General features: G+C 61.0%; 1 protein-coding gene across 11 annotated transcripts in view; it reads left to right on the top strand.

Annotated features, from left to right (window-relative positions):
* Ankrd24 (ankyrin repeat domain 24) overlaps positions 1 to 18585 on the top strand; it is a 26286-nt gene extending 7701 nt beyond the window's left edge. For 2 of the 11 annotated variants that reach the window (XM_046444086.2, XM_046444094.2), the window contains 20 exons: positions 4016 to 4102; positions 4204 to 4334; positions 4408 to 4496; positions 5572 to 5636; positions 6031 to 6088; positions 7112 to 7182; positions 7344 to 7450; positions 7554 to 7741; positions 8455 to 8483; positions 8957 to 9037; positions 9138 to 9269; positions 9867 to 9914; positions 9998 to 10096; positions 11332 to 11404; positions 11634 to 11752; positions 11879 to 13405; positions 15544 to 15711; positions 17674 to 17811; positions 18013 to 18078; positions 18241 to 18585. In XM_046444086.2, coding sequence (XP_046300042.1) covers positions 4016 to 4102; positions 4204 to 4334; positions 4408 to 4496; positions 5572 to 5636; positions 6031 to 6088; positions 7112 to 7182; positions 7344 to 7450; positions 7554 to 7741; positions 8455 to 8483; positions 8957 to 9037; positions 9138 to 9269; positions 9867 to 9914; positions 9998 to 10096; positions 11332 to 11404; positions 11634 to 11752; positions 11879 to 13405; positions 15544 to 15711; positions 17674 to 17811; positions 18013 to 18078; positions 18241 to 18318 — 3354 coding nt within the window. In that variant the 3' untranslated portion in view covers positions 18319 to 18585. Of the gene's footprint in view, positions 1 to 2991; positions 3086 to 4015; positions 4103 to 4203; positions 4335 to 4407; positions 4497 to 5571; positions 5637 to 6030; positions 6089 to 7111; positions 7183 to 7343; positions 7451 to 7553; positions 7742 to 7843; positions 7873 to 8454; positions 8484 to 8956; positions 9038 to 9129; positions 9270 to 9866; positions 9915 to 9997; positions 10097 to 11331; positions 11405 to 11633; positions 11753 to 11878; positions 13406 to 15543; positions 15712 to 17673; positions 17812 to 18012; positions 18079 to 18240 lie in introns of those variants that run through there. The other 9 variants (XM_046444088.2, XM_046444096.2, XM_046444093.1 and 6 more) reach the window with 8 other exon arrangements.

Raw genomic sequence — 18585 nt, 5'->3', positions numbered from 1 at the left:
GATGGATGCTGAGCTGTGAATTCATCACGTTCGCCGCTAACGATGTATTATTATTATTCTGACTTCCCTCGCAGCCACTTGCAAGTGTAAAACCATTCTCAGCCTCGCTGTTGGGGGCTGTATATAAACGGGGCAGGCAGGGGAGGGCTGCTGCCCGCACTTCGTGCTGAGTGGGGTCCCCAGAGGCTTTGCACAGGGGAAAGAGGAGCTAGGCGGGTCAGGAAGTGGCTGCTGGCTGCAGCGGGTGGCGAGGGAGGAAAAGGGTCAAGGGCGGGTGTGCAGACCAGGAGGACGTGCGGTGCCTGCAGTTTGGGGTTGACAGGGCGGTGGCCACCAAAGGGCCACTCCATGTAGTGCAGCCGGTGGGGGTGGCTGGTGGCTTGGATATGGGTGATGACCAAGGTGATGCTGGGACTGGCTTGAGCCCTGGGGACAGGGCTGTGCCCGGCACACTGCAGTGGGCTCTGAGAGGCAGTCTGGTCTGAGCTTACCCGCACCTAGGAAGACAGGTGGGGAGGATGGAGGAAACGCGAGCTTGGGCTGGGAGATCCATTTCAGTCTCCTCCTGGACGTGCCTGGGGTCACCCCCACCTCCCAGGGTGAGAGGAGGGGGAGCCTCAGCTCCTCCCAGCTGCTTCTCACCAGCTGCTGCACCCGACAGCCTACCCTTGCCTCCGTCTGTGCAAAGGCAGCTAAGGAATCCTCAGGCCACCCACCTAAGCCTGGGGTCTCAATGGGGGAAGGGGACAGTTCTGCCTCTCCCCCATCAGGGACTGGCAGCAATGTCCATGGCTGTCCTGACTGGAGAAGCCCCTGGCATGGAGCAGGTAGTGGCACTCCGCAGCCCTCAGGATGCCCACCCCAGAGAACCATCTGGCCCCAGAGTCCAGTGCCGAGGGAGAGACCTGGCTCTATGGTGTCTGCTCCGTTATCTACTCCATTTAGCAATTGAGAACTTGAGGCCCAGAGAGGGGAAGTGACTGGCCCAAGATCACACAGCTGGTATAACAAGCTGACCCCCACCCGCCTGCCGCCTCTGCGGGGCCCCTGCTCCACAGGCTCTGGAAGGCCTCGCCTGGACTCTTCCTCTGTCCCCTGTGGGCCCAGCCTCTCCCGATGCCTTCTTTTTGTGAATTTGCAGTTGCATCACCGGGTCAGAAGCCGCAGCACCCCACACTCCTCCTCCTCCGCCCCAGATGCCGCTGCTTTGCCAGCACCTCCTCTCCCAAGCACTGGGGCTCCCTGCTCAGTTCTGGCCACTCTTGCCCTGGGGTCATCTTCTCACCAGCCCCGGACTCTTCCCCAAGCCACATGTCAGTCGCCACTGGGCATGTTCCCTGGACGCCCACCGGGCCCTTTGACACTGGATGGGTTTGAACTTCCCGCGTGGAAGATGGTCCTTTTCCAGGACACAACTTGGTGATGAACATGTCCCCCAAAGACCAGATCACCCACCCCAACCTCTGCTTCTCTGGCCCCACAGCGACTGATTTCTGTCCAGTCTCCCACTTTCTTCCATGTGACCTGGGTTGCCCCCCTCCCCACCCATCCTTCACCTGGGGCTTCTGAAATGTCAGCCCCGAGTGCGGTGCCACAGGCAGGAATTGCGCGCACTGTCTGTGGAGTGTCCAGGCCTGACTAGCGCATCTGGCATCCAGCAGACACTCAATAAATGCTTCTGGCTGAAGGACCCTCTTCCCAAAAGGGTACTCTGGTGCATGTTTGTTGAGCTGTGTGCTAGATGCTGTTCCAGGCACAGGGACACAACACTAACCAAGTGACCAAGACACACCCAAAGTGCTTCCCCCCCCTTGTGGAGCTAACAGGGTGAGGCAGGGTGAGAGGGTTGGGAAACAGACAGGTGTCTGGAGAGGTGTAGCCATGCAGAGACAGCAGGCGATGTGAGGGGTGCTTGGGAGGTGATGTTTGAGGCTGAAACATCAGGAGGAGCCAGCTGGGTGGGTGTCTGGGGAGGGTGCTGAGGGTGCAGCCCTGCAAAGGCCCTGGGGCAGCCCAGCCTGTTGTGCTGGAGGCTCCGAGAGGAGTCTTGTGGCTGGAGCAGAGGGAAGAGGGGGAGAGGAAGGAGGCAGGGAGGGCACAGGGCAGATGGCGCAGGGCCCTCTGGGCCACAGAGAGGACTTAACTCTGAGGGAGATGGGAGCCATGGAGGGCTGTGGGCAGAGGAGAAGGGCCTGGCTCTGGTGCTCAGAGCTACTTTCTGGAGCTTCTAGGAGGAGACGGAGGGTGGGGAGGGTGCAGCAGAGCGACTGCACTGTGCAGGTGGCCACCACCATTCCTTCAAGTTCCCTTGCAGGAAGCCCTCCCTGACTCCAGCCACATAGGGCAGCCTCACAAGCTCCCCACTCAGTTCCGGTCATGGCCCCAAGCACATGGTTCATGAGTCTATGGGTACATGCCTGTCTCTCCAGGGACCCCGTGACAGCAGGGACTGTCTCAGTCACCACTGGATCTGCCCGGCTGAGGGCAGGCCGAGGAGACAGACCTCCCCGCACCTTGGGGCCAGAGCCAAGGGCGTGTCCTGTGTCTTTCAGTGGATTTAGCTGAGCATCTACTGTGTCGCGCCCTCCAGTGTCCCCAGGAGCTAGCCGTAGAGCTACATCTGTATTGGATGAGTGAACCGAGGTTTTTCCTTGTGCTCACTGAATGCCAGGCACTGCGTGGTGCGGTGCTTCGCATACAGTGTCTGGCGAGTGCTCCTGGTGACCACCTGCCGTGGTGACTGCTTATCCAGAAGCCCGTTCCGCAGTTGAGGAAAGGGAAGGGGACAGCCGGTAAGTAGCTCAGCCCAGCCAGCCAGGTGGCCCAGGCGGGGGCGGCCGAGCCACTGTGCGCGGCGAGGGACGAGGGACGAAGGCGAGGGGGCGAGGCCGCGGGGTGAGGCCGGCGGGCGGGGCCCGCAGAGGGACAGGCATCCCGCGGGGCGGGGCCGGTGGGCGGGACTCCGGCTCAGGCCCCGCCCCGCCCCGCCCGGCCCCAGCCCCTCGGTCCCGCGGCCCCGGAACCCGCCACCCGTCGCCCGGACGCCATGAAGCAGCTGTGTCTGTGCGCGGCCACCTCCTTCGCGGTAGGGCCGAGGGCGCGGGTCCCTCCTCTCCCTCCCGTCCTGGCCGCCCGCCCCCCGCCCCCCGCCCCCACCCCAGACCTGGAAAGATGCGCGAGGGAGGGGTCCGGGGTGAGGGCAGCTTTGGGGGACAAACGGGCCGTTTGGTGACACACAAGGGCACGCTTGGGGAGGGCGTTTGGTGACACACAAGGGCACGCTAGATGGGCAGTTAGAGTGTAGAGGGCATTTGGAGGGACGGTTCTGAGGCTAGATGGGAGCAGGAGAATATAGAGGGCATTTGGGGGGACAGTTGGGAACCCGATTTGGAAATGCTGGACCATTTGCAGGGACACACTAGTGTGGAGGCTGTTCGGGGAGGCAGCTGGGAGGAGATGGCATTTGGGAACTGTTTCAGAGACCACTGAGGGGAACGGGGTTTGGCTGGTGGTTGCTTTTTGTTGTTGTTGTTGTTATTTATTATTATTATTTCTGAGGACATTTTGGGATAATGATTTGGGACACTTGATTTTAGAGAATACTTCAGGCATTCGGGGGAGGCATTTTGGAATGCAGTCAGGCTGTGATTTTGAGTGGACAGGCCTTGGGACATTGGGGGGACGGTGGTGCCAGGTGCAGTCATGGAAGCATAGGTGGGGCAGAGTGCTTTGGAGATGGGAAAGGGACCTCTTGGGGGCCTAATGGGGAGACTCTGGGGGTAGTTCGGGAAAGACTGTGGATCCATTTGCTGGAAGTGAGGTTGCAGAGGGGGAGTCACACTAAGGGACATGGGGGCCTTGGACAGTGGGGCCGTGTTTTGGGAGAAGTGGGCTGTCAGGGTGTTAGCAGGAGGCTGGGTGCATGGCTGGGGCGATGGGCCTGGGGAAGATGCTGGGGGCGCGAGCTTGGGAGACACTGTCTCAGGCCCCCCGCCCAGGACCACCTCCCCTGCAGCTGCGGCTCAGCCCCACCGACCTCGGCTCCTGCCCGCCCTGCGGCCCCTGCCCCATCCCGAAGCCGGCAGCCAGAGGCAGGCGCCAGGCAAGTGCCCAGGGGCGGGCGGCCAGAGCCCAGAGCCCCTGCCAGGGGGAGCGGGGAGGGGCAGCCGCCAGCCCAGCCCCACACGCCTGGTGCCCCCACAGGGCCAGGACTGGGGCAAGAGCGACGAGAGGCTGCTGCAGGCCGTGGAGAACGAGGACGCAGCCCGCGTGGCCGCGCTCATTGCCCGCAAGGGGCTGGTGCCCACAAAACTGGACCCTGAGGGCAAGTCCGCGTGAGTGCCCGCGCCCCAGGGGTGGGAAGGCTGGGGGGCAGGCGGTGGCTGACCTCTGACCTCTGCTCCCCAGGTTCCACCTGGCGGCCATGCGGGGTGCAGCCAGCTGTCTGGAGGTGATGCTGGCCCACGGCGCCGATGTCATGAGCACGGACGGAGCAGGTACGCAGCCCGGACCCCAGGTGGGAAGTGGAGCAGAGGCCAGGCCCCAGCCCCAGCCCAGCCGGCCCTGCTTCAAGTCCTGCCCATCCCCGTGGGAAGAGGGGGCCCCCACAGCCCCCGGGACAGGGCCATGCCAGCCAGCGAGCCCACGGACAGAGACTTTGGCTGGTGTTGAGCAAGGAGATGGCAACTGTGAACAGGGAGTGACTAGGGTCCAGTGGAGGGTGGATCAGAGGAAGCAGCTGGAACAGGGGAGCCTCTGGGGCTTGGGGAGCTTCTGAGAAGATGACTAAGGCAGAGGAGGAACCTGGGGTTCCTCCTGAGGTAGTCAGACCACGGGGGGCCTTGGACCTGAGGTGCACCTAGGGTGTTCAGGGAGAGACCAGGGAAGTGAGTGGGGAGGGCAGGGCCTGGGGCTGGGGAGAAGCTGGGTTCACGGGAATAGCTGAGCCTAAGAGGGACAAGTGGGGCTGGGAGGACCCGGGCTGCAGGGCGTGGCTGGGCCTAGGAGCAGCCGAGCTCGGGAGTAGCTGCGGCAGTGGGAGAATCTGGGCACACGAGTCAGCTGGAGACCCGAGGGAATAACTGGGAAATCACGGCCAACGGGAGTCCTGGAGACTCGGGGTGACTGGGCATGGGCAGAGCCATGTCCAAAGCTCTGGGGTCCAGGCATAGCAGGCAGGGAACAGGGAGTAGCTGGGGGTTGGCCGATGGGACAGGGTGGCACCTGGGACAGCAGGAGGATCTGGACGAGCAGGAACATACCGCATCCTGGTGGCTGTGACGGCCGAGCTGGAGCTCACTGCAGGGAGCACCCAGAACAGCTGCGACGTGGGGAGTAGCTGTGACTGTAGGTCGTGAGTTTGTGGGTGCAGAGTGCAGCTTAGATTATGAGGTGTCAGGGACGCCAACTGGCTGGGGCTGGGAGACTCTGACCACAGGGAGCAGCGCAGTTGTGAGAAGTAGCTGGGGCTTGGGGACTTAGCCACGGGGCAACTCCACACAGCAGACTCGGGTTTGGGGGCAGCTGGGAACCCCTGCACTAGCCAGAGCTCTAGTGAACCTCTCCTTGCAGGTTACAACGCCATCCACCTGGCCGCCAAGTACGGGCACCCGCAGTGTTTGAAGCAGCTGCTGCAGGTCATTGGCCTTCTTTTCTCAGATACTCCCTGGACTCCAGGTTCTCCCTGAACCCCAATATGCTTTGGCCCTTTCACTTTCAAGCTCTAGCTACTTCCTGGATAACCTCATACGCCCCACGTCAGGACGCCCTCTCGGCACCACAGACGCTTCCTGAGCCCCTTTCCCTCAGCACGACCTGCTTTTTCAGCCAAGGTCACCCTCAGAGGGTCACCCTCAGAACACCCAGCACTTTCTCACCAACCCCAGGGCCTGACAGGTGGCTCAGCATACCAGGGAGTGGAGACAGGGCCCCAGGAGCCTGACATTCAGCGAGCCCTCGCGGGGAGGTGGTCCTAGGGAAATCAGGAGGGAGAGGCTGGCTGTGTTGCAAGTGGCCTGTGCCCCTTCCCAGGCATCGTGCGTGGTGGACATCGAGGATGGCAGTGGGTGGACAGCCCTACATCACGCAGGTGGGTGCGCCCCGCCCACCATGGTGGAGGGGGTGCTGGGCTGGGGTCATTCTGGCCAGGGTCTCTCCGTGGTGGACTTCCTGAAGCCTCCTCCTTTTCCTTACCAAGCACCTGCTGTGTGCTGGGCATGGGGCTCCGCACCATCCTCAGTGCCCTCAGAAGCACAGGCTGTCACCCTGTTGAATGGACGAGGAGTGCTGAGGTTCAGTCCTGGGGGGAGACCCTACGTCCCCTCTTTCCTGTATTCAAGCGGCTGGTGGCGTAGCCTGGGGATCACCAGGTCTTTATGAGGACGATGGCAGGGCTGCCCAGGGTTTAAGTCCCCTGAGGAACTGGAGCATCTCTGGAGAGCTCAAGGCCCAGGCAGCCAGTGGCTTCCCATCCACTGCAGACTCCTTCCCGAGGAGGGGGAAGGACCCACCCACTGAGCCGAGCCCACCGCCGGGGAAACATTTGTTCTTAGGGATACAGTAGGACTGGGCTTGGTTCAGGGTCTTGGGGCCTGTCCCAGACTTCCTGCAGTTGGGTTTGCCGCCCCCCATGGTGTGGCGCCTCCAGTCTCCAGTGGTGTGGGCCTTGCTGTGGAAGGCCCTTGGTTTTCCGCACCCTGCAGACATTTGTTGGATGGGTACCTAACGTGTGGCAGGCGTCCCTCTAAGGGCAGCAAAGGAAACCCACTCTCCCTCAGGCGCACAGCAGGCTGTACATAGAGTTTGCTGGCTGAAAAATGGGTTCAACACGCTGGGCGAATCAAACAGGAGGAAGTATGTGAGGATGGGCGCGGCTTCTGCCTTCCCCGGGAGCCACAGTGGACCGTGCGCGGCGTGGGAGAGGGAGGCAGCAGCCGGTCCTAGACTGGCTCCCTCTGCCTCTGAGCCCGTGGGGGGCCGTGGGCCTCGCTGTGGGCATGGTTTCCTCATCTGTAGGAGGAAATATTGCCTTCGTTGTAAAAATGGCATCCGGGCAGGAGAGGCTCCCCCCAAATGTCTGCGCTCTCCCCTTCCCCTCTTTCCTCTACTCAAGCGGCTGGAGGCTGTCTGTCCTGCTCAGAGATACTCTGCTCCTTCAAGGCACATCTGAACCCGCGAGACCGGGTGAGCCTGAATGTTTTAGAGATTCCACTTGAGGCGTGTGCCTCCAAGTGGCCGCCCCAGGCCCCCTTTGCAAAGTGCGCGTCGGGGCGAAGCTGGGGCCGCTGTCTGGCCTCCCTGCCTCCCAGGGCCAGCTCCTCACGGCTCCTCCTCCTCCCTGCCAGTCGGGCGCAACGCCTCTCATCATAGCTGCTCAGATGTGCCACGCGGACCTGTGCCGGCTGCTCCTGCAGCAGGGGGCTGCTGCCAATGACCAGGACCTGCAGGGCAGGTGAGCTCTGGGACCTAGGGGCCTCCTCCTCCTCCCAGCCTGGGGCTGGCGGGGAGGGAGCTTGGCCATGTGCCCGCCCCTCAGCAGCCCCCTTCCCTGGTAGGACAGCCCTGATGCTGGCCTGTGAGGGGGCCAGCCCCGAGACCGTGGAGGTGCTGCTGCAGGGCGGGGCCCGGCCAGGCCTCGCGGACGCCCTGGGCCAGGACGCTGCTCACTACGGTGCCCTAGCGGGGGACAAGCTCATCCTGCACCTTCTGCAAGAGGCAGCTCAGCGTCCCTCCCCGCCCAGTGGTACGTGAGCGCGGTCTCCCTGTGATTTCAGGCACCCCCCCGAAGTTTCTTTTCTTTTTTTATATCTTTATTTCTGTTTATTTATTTTTATGTGGTGCTGAGGATGGAACCCAGGGCCTCACACATGCGAGGCAAGTGCTCTCCCATTGAGCTGCAGCCCCAGCCCCTAGGCAGTTTCTTATCACCCCTTTCCCCCTACTGTGGGTAGTTTCAAGATACCCCATACCTGCTGCATTATAGGAGGTTTCATGGTTCCCCTACTTGAGGTTGTTTCAAGGAGCCCAAGAACATTTAGAGTAGTCAGGGGTCCACTCTGATTTCCCGGGTCATCCTTATTCTTACAGCTCCACCTCTCTGGGCGGGGGCTGGGGCTCAGTGGTAGAGCGCTTGCCTAGCATGTGTGAGGCCCTGGGTTTGATTCTCAGCACTAAATATAAATAAGTAAAATAAATGCCCATCAACAACTAAACAGAGAGCACCTCCCTCTCCTCCTAAGAAGTGGCAGCCCACCCACTCCATCCTGGAAGTGCCATTGTCCTTTCTCTGGGTTTCAAGGTCCCTCCTATCATCAAGGTTTCCTGCCTTGAAATCCCTGATCCTTGGGCAATTGGACCCCCCCAGGCCCCTGGGCCCCCTATTGCCCTTCTTTGAGGGAGAAGGGAGCCCCTGGAACTGAGCGCCTGACCCTGCTTCCCTCTCTCCCCTGCCCCTAGGGGACGACTCAGGCGAGGCATCATCTCAGGTATGGATCCCCAAGGAGCCAGACCCTCCCCGTGCACACACTCATTCTCCTTGGCCCCAAGCTCTGCAGAAAGGCAGGAAGAGATGGACCCCTGCCCGGTTATACCTGGGCGGACCTGTTTGGCGTATGCTGCCACCAAGTGGTGACTGCATGCATAATTCCCCAAACCCAGGGACCATCCAGAGATGGGGCCAGTTCATGGCACTGGGTGGGTGACTGGGGACTGAGGTTGGTGAGGGCTGCTCTGGTCAGGGAAAGGGGCTTGGCTTCTGCCTCCCCTCCACCCCCATTGTCAGTACCTTGGCTTCACGGGGGAAAGAAACTAGTGGTCTGTTGGACCAGGGAGAGCCAAAGCCCCCACGTGGGGGGACAAGGGAGGACTTGGGGAAGCCAGGCTGGCCGGCTGGGAGGTTGATGGGGTGGGCGGGCTAGCGAGGTGGCCCCCACGTGCTCCTTCTCCCTCCGCCCACCAGAACTCCGTGTCCAGCCACGACCAGCGAGGGGCTGCCAAAAAGCGGAAGGCACCCCAGCCGCCAGCCAGCATTCCCACGCCGGTAAGGACGCGGGCGGGGAGGATGGGGGAGCCGGGCAGGGCTCTGGCTCCTACGTGGGCCTCATCTAAAGGCGGTGGGCACCGGGCGGGGAGGGCAACAGGATGATCGCGAAGCCTATGAGGAGATCGTGCGGCTGCGGCAGGAGAGGGGCCACCTCCTGCAGAAGATCCGAGGCCTGGAGCAGCACAGGGACCGGAGGCAGCCGGAGGCCAGGAGGCAGCAGGCCTGGGAGGTGCATTTCTGGGGGAACATGGCCTTGCCTTTTCCACCTTCTCCACCCCTGTCTTCCTCTCCTCACTGCCCCAGCCACATGGGCTTCTCGCTGGGCCTCCAACATGCCAAGCTGGGTCCTGCCTCAGGGCCCTTGCACGGGCTGTTCCCACTACCCACAATGCCGTTCCCTCACATGCCCCCCCCCCCCCCCCCCCGCTCCCTCCTCGCCTCTTGAGGCCAAACTCACCTCCCCTTCCCAGCTTATTTTAAACTACAGCCCCTGTCACTCACTCTTCAGCTTGCTCTTTCCATTCTTGGCTCTTACTGCTGTGGCTTGCTGTAGATTTCATTCATGTCCACCGACCCGCACAAGCCCACAGGCGGCCATGGTTGCCAGTGCCTGGCTCACAGTAGGTGCCCAATAAATAGTTACTGAATGGATGAATATTCGGGTGAATGAATCAGTTAGTGGCCCCCAGACAAAGTCTGCCCCCAAATAGGGGCCCCACAAGAACTTGTGCAGGGGATGATCAGACAGAGTGGGGTGCTACTGCGCTAGCCAAGGGGGGCGGGAGGTAAGGCCCCCGCATATCTACGACCCTTGCCTCTCCTCCAGCAGCCGCAGGAGGCCGAGGCCGGCTCGCTCCACAGCCTGCAGAGACAGGTATGCAGCGGGGGCGGGGGCAGAGCGGGCGCCCTGCCCCTATTTCCTCCTAGAGGCACCTCAGCCCATACCTCCTGCCCCAGGTGCAAGAGCTGCAGCAGCTGCTGGCGGAGAAGCAGGAGGAGAAGGAGAGCCTGGGCCGAGAGGTGGAAAGTTTGCAGAGCCGGCTGTCCCTGCTGGAGGTGGGAGCAGAGGGCAGGGGCAGGGCAGGGGCTGGGCAGGAGCCAGGAGCAAGGCCAGGTAGGGCCAGGCAGGGGCGGGGCGAGCCAGAACCAGGGTGGGGCTGGGACGGGCCAGGTAGGCGGGGCCTGTAGCAGCCAGGGGGCGGGGCCTGGCAGCCATAGCAGAGTCCTGCGGCCTCATAGGTGCAAACCCAGCAGAGGGGCTCTTCAGTATTAATGCCAGTCCTGGTCAGGCAGGGTGGCGCACGCCTGTAATCCCAGCGACTTGAGAGGCTGAGGCAGGAGGATCACAAGTTCAAAGCCAGCCTCGGCAATTTAGCAAGGCCCTAAGCAACTCAAAATAAAATGGCCTGGGGACTGATTCAGTGGTTGGTGTGCCCCTGGGTTCAATCTCCAGTACCCAAAGTAAGAAAAAATAAAAAGAAGAAGAAGAAAAAGCTTAGCCCTTTCACGCATCCTCATAAACCCATGATGACAGACACCCTCCACTACACACATCCCCGTGGTGGACACTTCTCCCAACACCTACACTCGAGGACTCATGTACGTCTTTTAGAACAAGCACGCCTATAAATGCAGTTTCCTAGACAAGCTCACCCGAGCATGTCGTCACACACAGGTCATACTTGTGAACACGCAGCCCACAGGCCCGCCACATGCACAACATGCCAGAAGTACATATGCACCAGAGATATCTCAAAATGTTCATACAAACAGACAAACGCACTGGTTCCTTTGCATACACCCAGCCATCCAGGACGGCTGCACGGCCAACAGCAGCAGGAACAGGCACAGGCACACGTGTGTACAGGGGGAGCAGTCACAGTGCGGACACCCCAACCCACACCCGCCCACAGCCATGCTGGCGTGCAAAGCGGACAGCATGGCCCCACCCTCTCCAAACACACCCACCCCATCCTGGGGTCCCCTCACCCAGGAGGGCAGTGTCCGCTGCACACATACCATGAAATGGGGGTTATCTGATAGTTAACATCCAAAATAGGTAAGAAATCCGTACAACTCAATAATGGGCACACGGGGTGGGCGGGCAGCTCAGGGTAGAGCGCTTAGCTGGCACCATCGAAGAACCGAGAGAGGACATGGTCGGTACCCAGCAGATAGAAAGCCCTGCAGTGCTCATGGGAGTCCGAGTGTGACCAGCTCAGGCCACCCTGGGCTTTGGGGGGACAGGGGGTGGGCGAGCAGGACCCCAAGCCACTCTGTCCCCACCCCAGAGCGAGCGGGAGAACACCAGCTATGACGTGGCCACCCTGCAGGATGAGGAAGGGGAGCTGCCCGATTTTCCAGGTGAGCCCGGGGCCCTGCCCTGCCTCCATGAATCTGTCCATCTGGTCCTGGAACCCAGGAGAGACCTCCCACCCGGTGGAGAGAGTGTGACGTGGGAGGGAGGGCAGGAGGGACCTGCGAGTCATTCAGCCTGCTCAGCCTGCTCCGGGGCCCTGATGTTCCACTGCAGACCCCCACTCCTGTCCCCTGTGTCCTGGGACCCCGGGCCTGACTCTGTGCCCCCTGCCAGGGGCCGAGGCCCTGCTGTCCCGGCAGCTAAGCCCGACGGCCCAGGAGCAGGTGGCTGCACTGCAGGAGCAGGTGGCTGCACTCACGAGACAGAACCAGGAGCTAATGGAGAAAGTGCAGGTGGGGACACTGAGGCCGAGGACATGTGAGGCCTGGGTTCCCTGGAGTCAGGGTGTGCAGGGAAGGCCGCCAGTCTGCGCGGTGCCCTGCGCCCGCTTCAGCCCTTGTCTGCCCCCCGACCCCCAGATCCTGGAGGACTTCGAGAAGGACGAGATGCAGATGGAGGTGAATGGTTCTGCTGAGGTGGTCCCCCTGGTCCTCTATGACTCTCTCCGGGCCGAGTTTGACCAGCTTCGGAAGCAGCATGCAGAGGCCGTGCGGGCGCTGGAGCAGCAGGAGGCAGGGCAGGCCCCGGCGGCAGAGGCAGCTGCCCACCGCCCCCCCCAGGGCTCCGATTCGGGAGCCAACGCAGCCCCAGAGGGACCCACAGGTGCCGAGCTGAACGGCACCGCGGCTCTGGAAGCCCGAGTTACCGGGGCAGAGAACACGGGTGAGGAGACTGCGGGAGCCGAAGCCGCGGAAGCCAGGACTTTGGAAGCGGCCACCGCAGTGCCCGAGGCCGAGGCAGCCACGGATGCTGAGGCCCAGGAAACAGAGGGGGCGGGAGCCCAGGCCGAGGCAGCGGAGGCCTCCGCAGCGCAGGTGACCGCAGTGAAGGCCGCGCCCGGGGGGAAGGCTGGAGCTGCCACCCCGGGGGCTGAGGCCACTGGCCCAGAGGCCACAGAAAGGAAAGCAGACAACCCAGAGAAGGCCCGCGGCGAGGGCGGTGCCGAAGCCAGGCTCACAGAGCCCCGGGCCGCACACACGGAGGCCGCCCGGGTCCCCGCGGGCCCCGGCCTGCACCCCGGGGCCGCTGAGGCCTCCGAGAAGCTGCAGGCGGAGCTGGAGACCCGGATTCGCGGCTTGGAGGAGGCGCTGCGGCTGCGAGAGCGGGAGGCGGCTGCCGAGCTGGAAGCGGCCCTGGGCAAGTGCGAGGCCGCAGAGGCCGAGGCCGGTCGGCTGCGGGCGCGGGTGCGCGAGGCCGAGGGCGCCGGGGCCGGTGCGGGCAGCGGTGGCGACAGCGGCCAGCTGCGGGCGGCCCTGGAGCAGGCCCGGGAGGACCTTCGCGACCGCGACTGCCGCCTGCGGGAGCTGGAGGCGGCCTCGGCCTGGCTGGACGAGGCGCGGGCCGGCCGGCTGCTGGCCGAGGAGGAGGCCCGGGGCCTGCGGGCGGAGCTGGCCCGACGGGAGGAGGCGCGGCTGGAGCAGAGCCGGGAGCTGGAGGTGCTGCGGGAGCAGCTGGCCGCGGCCAGGGCCGCCGGGGAGCAGCAGCGGGCAGCGGCCGCCGAGCTGGGCCACGCGCGGGACGCGGCCGAGGCCCGGGCCGCAGAGCTGGCCGCGGCCTGCGAGGAGGCCCGGCGGGGCCTGGCGGAGCTGCGCGAGGCCTCCGAGGCCCTCCGCCGGGCGTCCGTGCCCGCCTGCGAGCACCGCCGGCTGCAGGAGGAGGCCCTGGAGCTGCGCGGCCGCGCCGCCGGCCTGGAGCAGGAGGTGGTGGCCGCCGGCAAGGAGGGCGCGCGGCTGCGGGCGGAGCTGGAGCGGGAGCGCGGGGGCGGCGTGGCCCGCGCGGAGCACGAACGCACGGTGGGCGCGCTGCAGGCCGAGGTGGCCCGGCTGCAGGGGCAGCTGGAGGAGCTGGAGCGCAGGCACGAGAGGACCAGCGCCGAGGTCTTCCAGGTGAGCGAGCGCCCCGCCGGGCACCGCCCGCGGCCTGGGGGGCCTGCAGCCTGGGGCCTGCACCCGTCAGCTTGTTGACAGCCATTGACCCCGTCGAGATTTCTGGGGCTCGTGGGACCCAGCCACCCTGAGCCCCTGATGTTTCACCTGGTTCCTCTCTTTTTAACTCATTTTGACCTCATTTTTAAAAATGGCAGCTACGTCTTGGGATCTGGTTATAGAACCCGTCTGTCCCGAGGTTGTGCCATCTTCTGTATTTCCTTTGCACCTCTTTTTAGTTCACGATGATGACATCTCTTTGGTTTTTAACCCGTGTGCGTGGTGTGAGGTCGGGATCCACGACCACGATTTTTGCAAGCAGTGGATTTCTCCATGTTTTCTCCCAATGCCCATTGTCTCTGGAGGTCATGTTGACCCTGTGGTTTCTTCCAGCTGGCTGCTTTACCGTATCCTAAAAATGCTCTTACAATTTTCACCCCTTTGACCAAACTCTAGAAAGAAGATATTATGAGCAGGACTTTTTGATCTCAATGGACTTGTTTTTTGTCTATCTGTTTTTCCAGGACTGGGCATTGAACCCAGGGCCTCACATATGCCAGGCAAGCATTCTTCCCCTGAGCCTTAACCCCAGCCCAGTTTTTATTTTGAGGCAGGGTCTCTCAAAGTTGCTAAGGCTGGCCTTGAACTTGTGAGCCTCCTGCCCCAGCTTCCTGCCTCAGCTGCAATTATAGGCATGCACCACTGCACCCAGCTGAGGTTTTTATTTTGTTTTGTTTTGCTTTAATCCAGGGTTTTGGTTTGGTTTGGTTTGGTTTTTGTCCTGAGGGTGGATCTTTGACTTGATCTCTTTACTTAAACAACAAAAGCAGCTGTGTTGACAAATATTGAATAAGAAACCGCATTCTTTGACTGTTATCAGGAAAGAATTTTCCTGTCTGTGCCTCTGTTTGCTCATCTGTGTGATGGAAACAGTAGTAGTAGTTCCTAGTCACTGTGTGTGGATTACATGGGCTTGTTTTTTTAAATTTCTTTTAGTTTTGATGTACCTTTTATTTATTCACTTATTTATATACAGTGCTGAGAATCAAATCCAGGGACTCCCACATGCTAGGCAAGTGCTCTGCCCCCGAGCCCCAGCCTCAGCCCCTATGTGGGTTTATTCTCCACTCTAGCAAGAACTGTAACTGGTACAAGTGTACCACAGCAGAATATCTATTTTCAAGGACACACACTTTCAAACCCCTTAAATCCTCAGTCGACTTCCTGGAGTCCACAGTCTGATTTATGCCCACCTTCATGCTTATTTTCTAGATTTTACCTTTTGCACGGTGACTCATTTTTAGAGTGAGTTCCGCAGGTCTGGTTTTTAAACATTGTTGACATATAGCCAGTCTGTGTTGATGGGAGTATGCAGTTAGAATCCATTTCCCATGGAGCTTTGTTTTTATTTTATTTTACTTTGTTTTTTATGTTTTGGTTCTGGGAATGGAAGCCAGGGATGCTCTACCACTGAGCCACATCCCAGTCCTTTTTATTTTATTTTGAGACAGGATCTTGCTCAGTTGCTGAGGCTGGCCTCCAGCTTGCCATCCTCCTGCCTCAGCCTCCCATGCCACCACACCTGGCTCCGGGAAACTAATTTCTAAAGCCAATCCGCCCTTCCAAGAAGGAACTTTGCAAAGGGAACGCTGCCCCATCTTTATTTCTGTGAATGCACGCATCCACTTTTCCATGTCTTCGGCTTTTCCTCCGATTCTCTTTCACTTACCTTTTGTAAGAAGTCTACGAACTTGCACCACCGACAGAGAACATGATAATATGAAAAAATGACAACTCTGACTCCCACTCAGCATGGTGAGCCAGGCACTCCCCTAGGCAAACGCCACGGCTCCGCGAGGTGGCAGCTAGCATGATTCCCTTCGTTTCGTATCTGAGGAAATGGCACAGAGAGGCGAAATCACTTGTCCCAGGACACACAGCTAGCGAGTACAGCAGAGGTGTGGGGTGGATCTGAATATGCACAGGGCCAAGAGGAATTCAGAACTTACGTGGGTCACACCACTGGGGTCAACATGGACTTGAGCGTCCTCAGGCCAAGAAGCCTGGGGTCCCAGAGTCATGAGGGGCTTGGGCCGCAGGTGCAGCGGGAGGCGCTGTTCATGAAGAGCGAGCGGCACGCGGCCGAGGCCCAGCTGGCCACCGCGGAGCAGCAGCTACGGAGCCTACGGACCGAAGCCGAGAGGGCTCGCGAGGCCCAGAGCTGCGCCCAGGAGGCCCTGGACAAGGCCAAGGAGAAGGACAAGAAGGTGGGTGATCCGTCCCGTGCTCCATGGACCCCACTCAGCAGAGGATGGTCCCCAGCGGAGCGGGGGAACCAGCCCATCATGCAGATGGGGATCAGGCAGAGGAGGGGGCTCAGCCACGGCCACCAGGCTGCAGAGTGTTTACCGAGGGCTGAGGCCGGCCAGGCCCTAGGCCCTGCAGTTTGTCCTTCTGCCAAGTGCTCATAAGATCTGCAAGGTAAATCTCCCCAGTGAGGAAACTTAGGCACAGAGAAGTGAAGCCACTTGCTCAAAGTCACAAAGCCAGGCAATGGTTCAGCCAGGGTGTGAACCCAAGTTTTCAAGTTTTGTTCTTAAAACAACCCCAGTAATACTGACCACAGCACCTGCCGGGTGTTGGACCGGCCCTCTTCCTCACAGTACCATTTTTCCTCTACCTCTAACCCTGAAAGCCAGAGACCACTTTTAACTCCGTTTTCCTGGTGAACAAACTGAGCATCCAAAAACTGAAGTGGGGCTCAGTCATACATGTGCCATGTATGACATGTGTCATACATGAGACCCCCATATCCTGGGGTGCTTACCATATACCTGTCCCTGAATCACTGTGTAACCCTGGACAAGTCACTTTACCTCTCTGAGCAGAAGTCGCTTTGTCTGTAAAATGAGGAAATTGCAATTGGGCCAGGAGTGGAGGTCACATCTATAATTCCGGCTACTCTGGAGGCTGAGGCAGGAGGACCGCCAGCTCAAAGCAGCCTGGACAGCTTAGCAAGACCCTGTATTAAAAAACAAAAAAGACCTGGGGGTGTCACTCAGTGGTAGAGCCCCCCCAGGTCAATGCCCAGGACCATAAAATTGCAGTTGGCATTGTGGTCTATGTACAGTGGGGTCTGCTCCAGGGGATACTGGGGCTGTCATTCCGTCGTCCAGGCCCTGCAGGGTGCTCAGCAGCGTCCCTGGCCTCTGCCCACTCCAGGCCAGCAGCTCTGCAGCTGTGACAATCACACATGTTCCCAGATATGGCCCATGTTCCCTCGGGCAGGATGGCCCTGGTGGAAAATGTCTGGTCTGGGGTGATCCTAAGGCCTGGCGTCTAGCGCGTGCACCGTGGGCCAGGCACGGTTTCATCTTAACCTTAGTGCAGAAGCACAGCCGCTTAAGAGCGCGGTTCTCCCATTTCACAGGTGAAGAAACAGGGCTGGGGTGGTCACCTTCCCCCTCAGGAAGAGTAGAGCCTGCCCTTCTTTTTTTTTGAATATTTTTGTTAGTTATACATGGTTACAGTACCTTTATTTTGTTTATTTATTTTTATGTGGTGCTGAGGATTGAACCCAGGGTCTCACTCCTGCGAGGCCAGCGCTCCACCGCTGAGCCACAACGCCAGCGGAGCCTACCCTTCTTGATGACGCCTGTCATCTCTGCCACTCAGCAGGCAGCGGCAGGAGGATGGCGAGTTCAAGGCCAGCCTCGCAACTTAGCGAGGCCCTAAGCAACTTAGGCCCTGTCTTAAATAAAAAATAAAAACAGCTGGCGATGTAGCTCAGTGGTGCTCAGTCCAAAAAAACACCCTGCACCATCAGGGACGCGGGCCCAGGGCTCTGGACTCCAGCCCGGCCGAGCCAGGTGGCCTTGAACTCTGCTGTATGCCAACCCGCCCCTTCCAGAGACACCAGCGGAGACCCCAGAGAGCCGGGAGGGGACCTTTTCCTATAAAGGGCCAGAAAGTACAAATGTCCTCTGACCCGTAGGGCCGAGCCGGCCGTGGCCACGCCCTCTGCCCTCAGGTGCAGTCCAGGGGACACAGCCCGACTGGTGGGCTCGGTCGTGTGCAGATGAAGCCGTTCACAAATATCAAATGTGAATCTGATGGAATCTTCATGTCACAAAACACGTCATTTGGGCCTTTCCCCCCCACGTGTAAAGTGTGGTCTGTTCTGTGGGGTGCGGGCCTGGGGAAGCCGGCTGATGACACCCCACCCCCAGATCACAGAGCTGTCCAAGGAAGTCTTCAGCCTTAAGGAGGCCCTGAAGGAGCAGCCGGCCGCCCCAGCCGCGCCCCGGGTGGAGGTGGAGGTGGAGGCCCTCCGAGGCCAGGTGAAGGCCCTGCAGCGGCAGATGGAGGTGAGGATGGCGCTGGCCAGGGGCGGGCTGCGCAGGCGCACTGCACAGTCCTGGGCGGCCCCGGGGCAGGAAGGCAGGTGCCTGGGCAGGAATTCCCAGGGTCCAGCCGTCGGTGCCACCCTGGGGCGAGCAACAGACTCAGTGAAGCAGGCGGGAGGTGCCTGGGGGCTGCCCCTCTGAGCACCTGCCCCGTGCCCACAGGAGGCTGCCCGTGACCACTGTGCTGTGGTGGCGCTGTATAGGAGCCACCTCCTGTACGCCATCCAGGTGAGTCACCGCTCCAGCTGCATCTCCGCCACCCCCCCACACCCCGGCTCTGGTAGGGCCTCTGCTGCCCTCTGGCCTCCACTTTCCTTCTGGGGGTGTGTGGGAACACAGAGGCTGGGCAGGTGGCCCCAGGGTCTCTCTCTGCCCCCCCACGGCTTCCAGGGCCAGATGGACGAGGACGTGCAGCGGATTCTCAGTCAGATCTTGCAGATGCAAAGGCTCCAGGCCCAGGGCCGCTGAGGCCAGCAGGGGGCTGCGCAGCCCGGCTCAGAACCCCAGGCCCCCCCGGCCAGCCCCCGGCCAGCCGCTGCCCCACAGGCGGCTGGGATTGGACATGTGGACACCAGCCTGGGTCCCCTAAGTGGCCCCATCTCTGCAGCTGTCCCCGCACACTGTGGTTGGTCAGGTGTGCCTGCCCTCCCCACGGGGCAGCTGCGTATGTCCTGCCCAGGTCTCGACCCGACGACACCAATCCAGGAATAAAAGATCTCTGCACAGACAAATGCA

The sequence above is a fragment of the Marmota monax genome, unplaced genomic scaffold (assembly GCF_021218885.2).
Source record: "Marmota monax isolate L192 unplaced genomic scaffold, Marmota_monax_Labrador192_F-V1.1 WCK01_AAM20220418_F8-fsc00102, whole genome shotgun sequence".
NCBI lineage: Eukaryota > Metazoa > Chordata > Mammalia > Rodentia > Sciuridae > Marmota > Marmota monax.
Note: the sequence above shows the minus strand (reverse complement) of the source record. Positions and strands in the feature narration are given on the sequence as shown.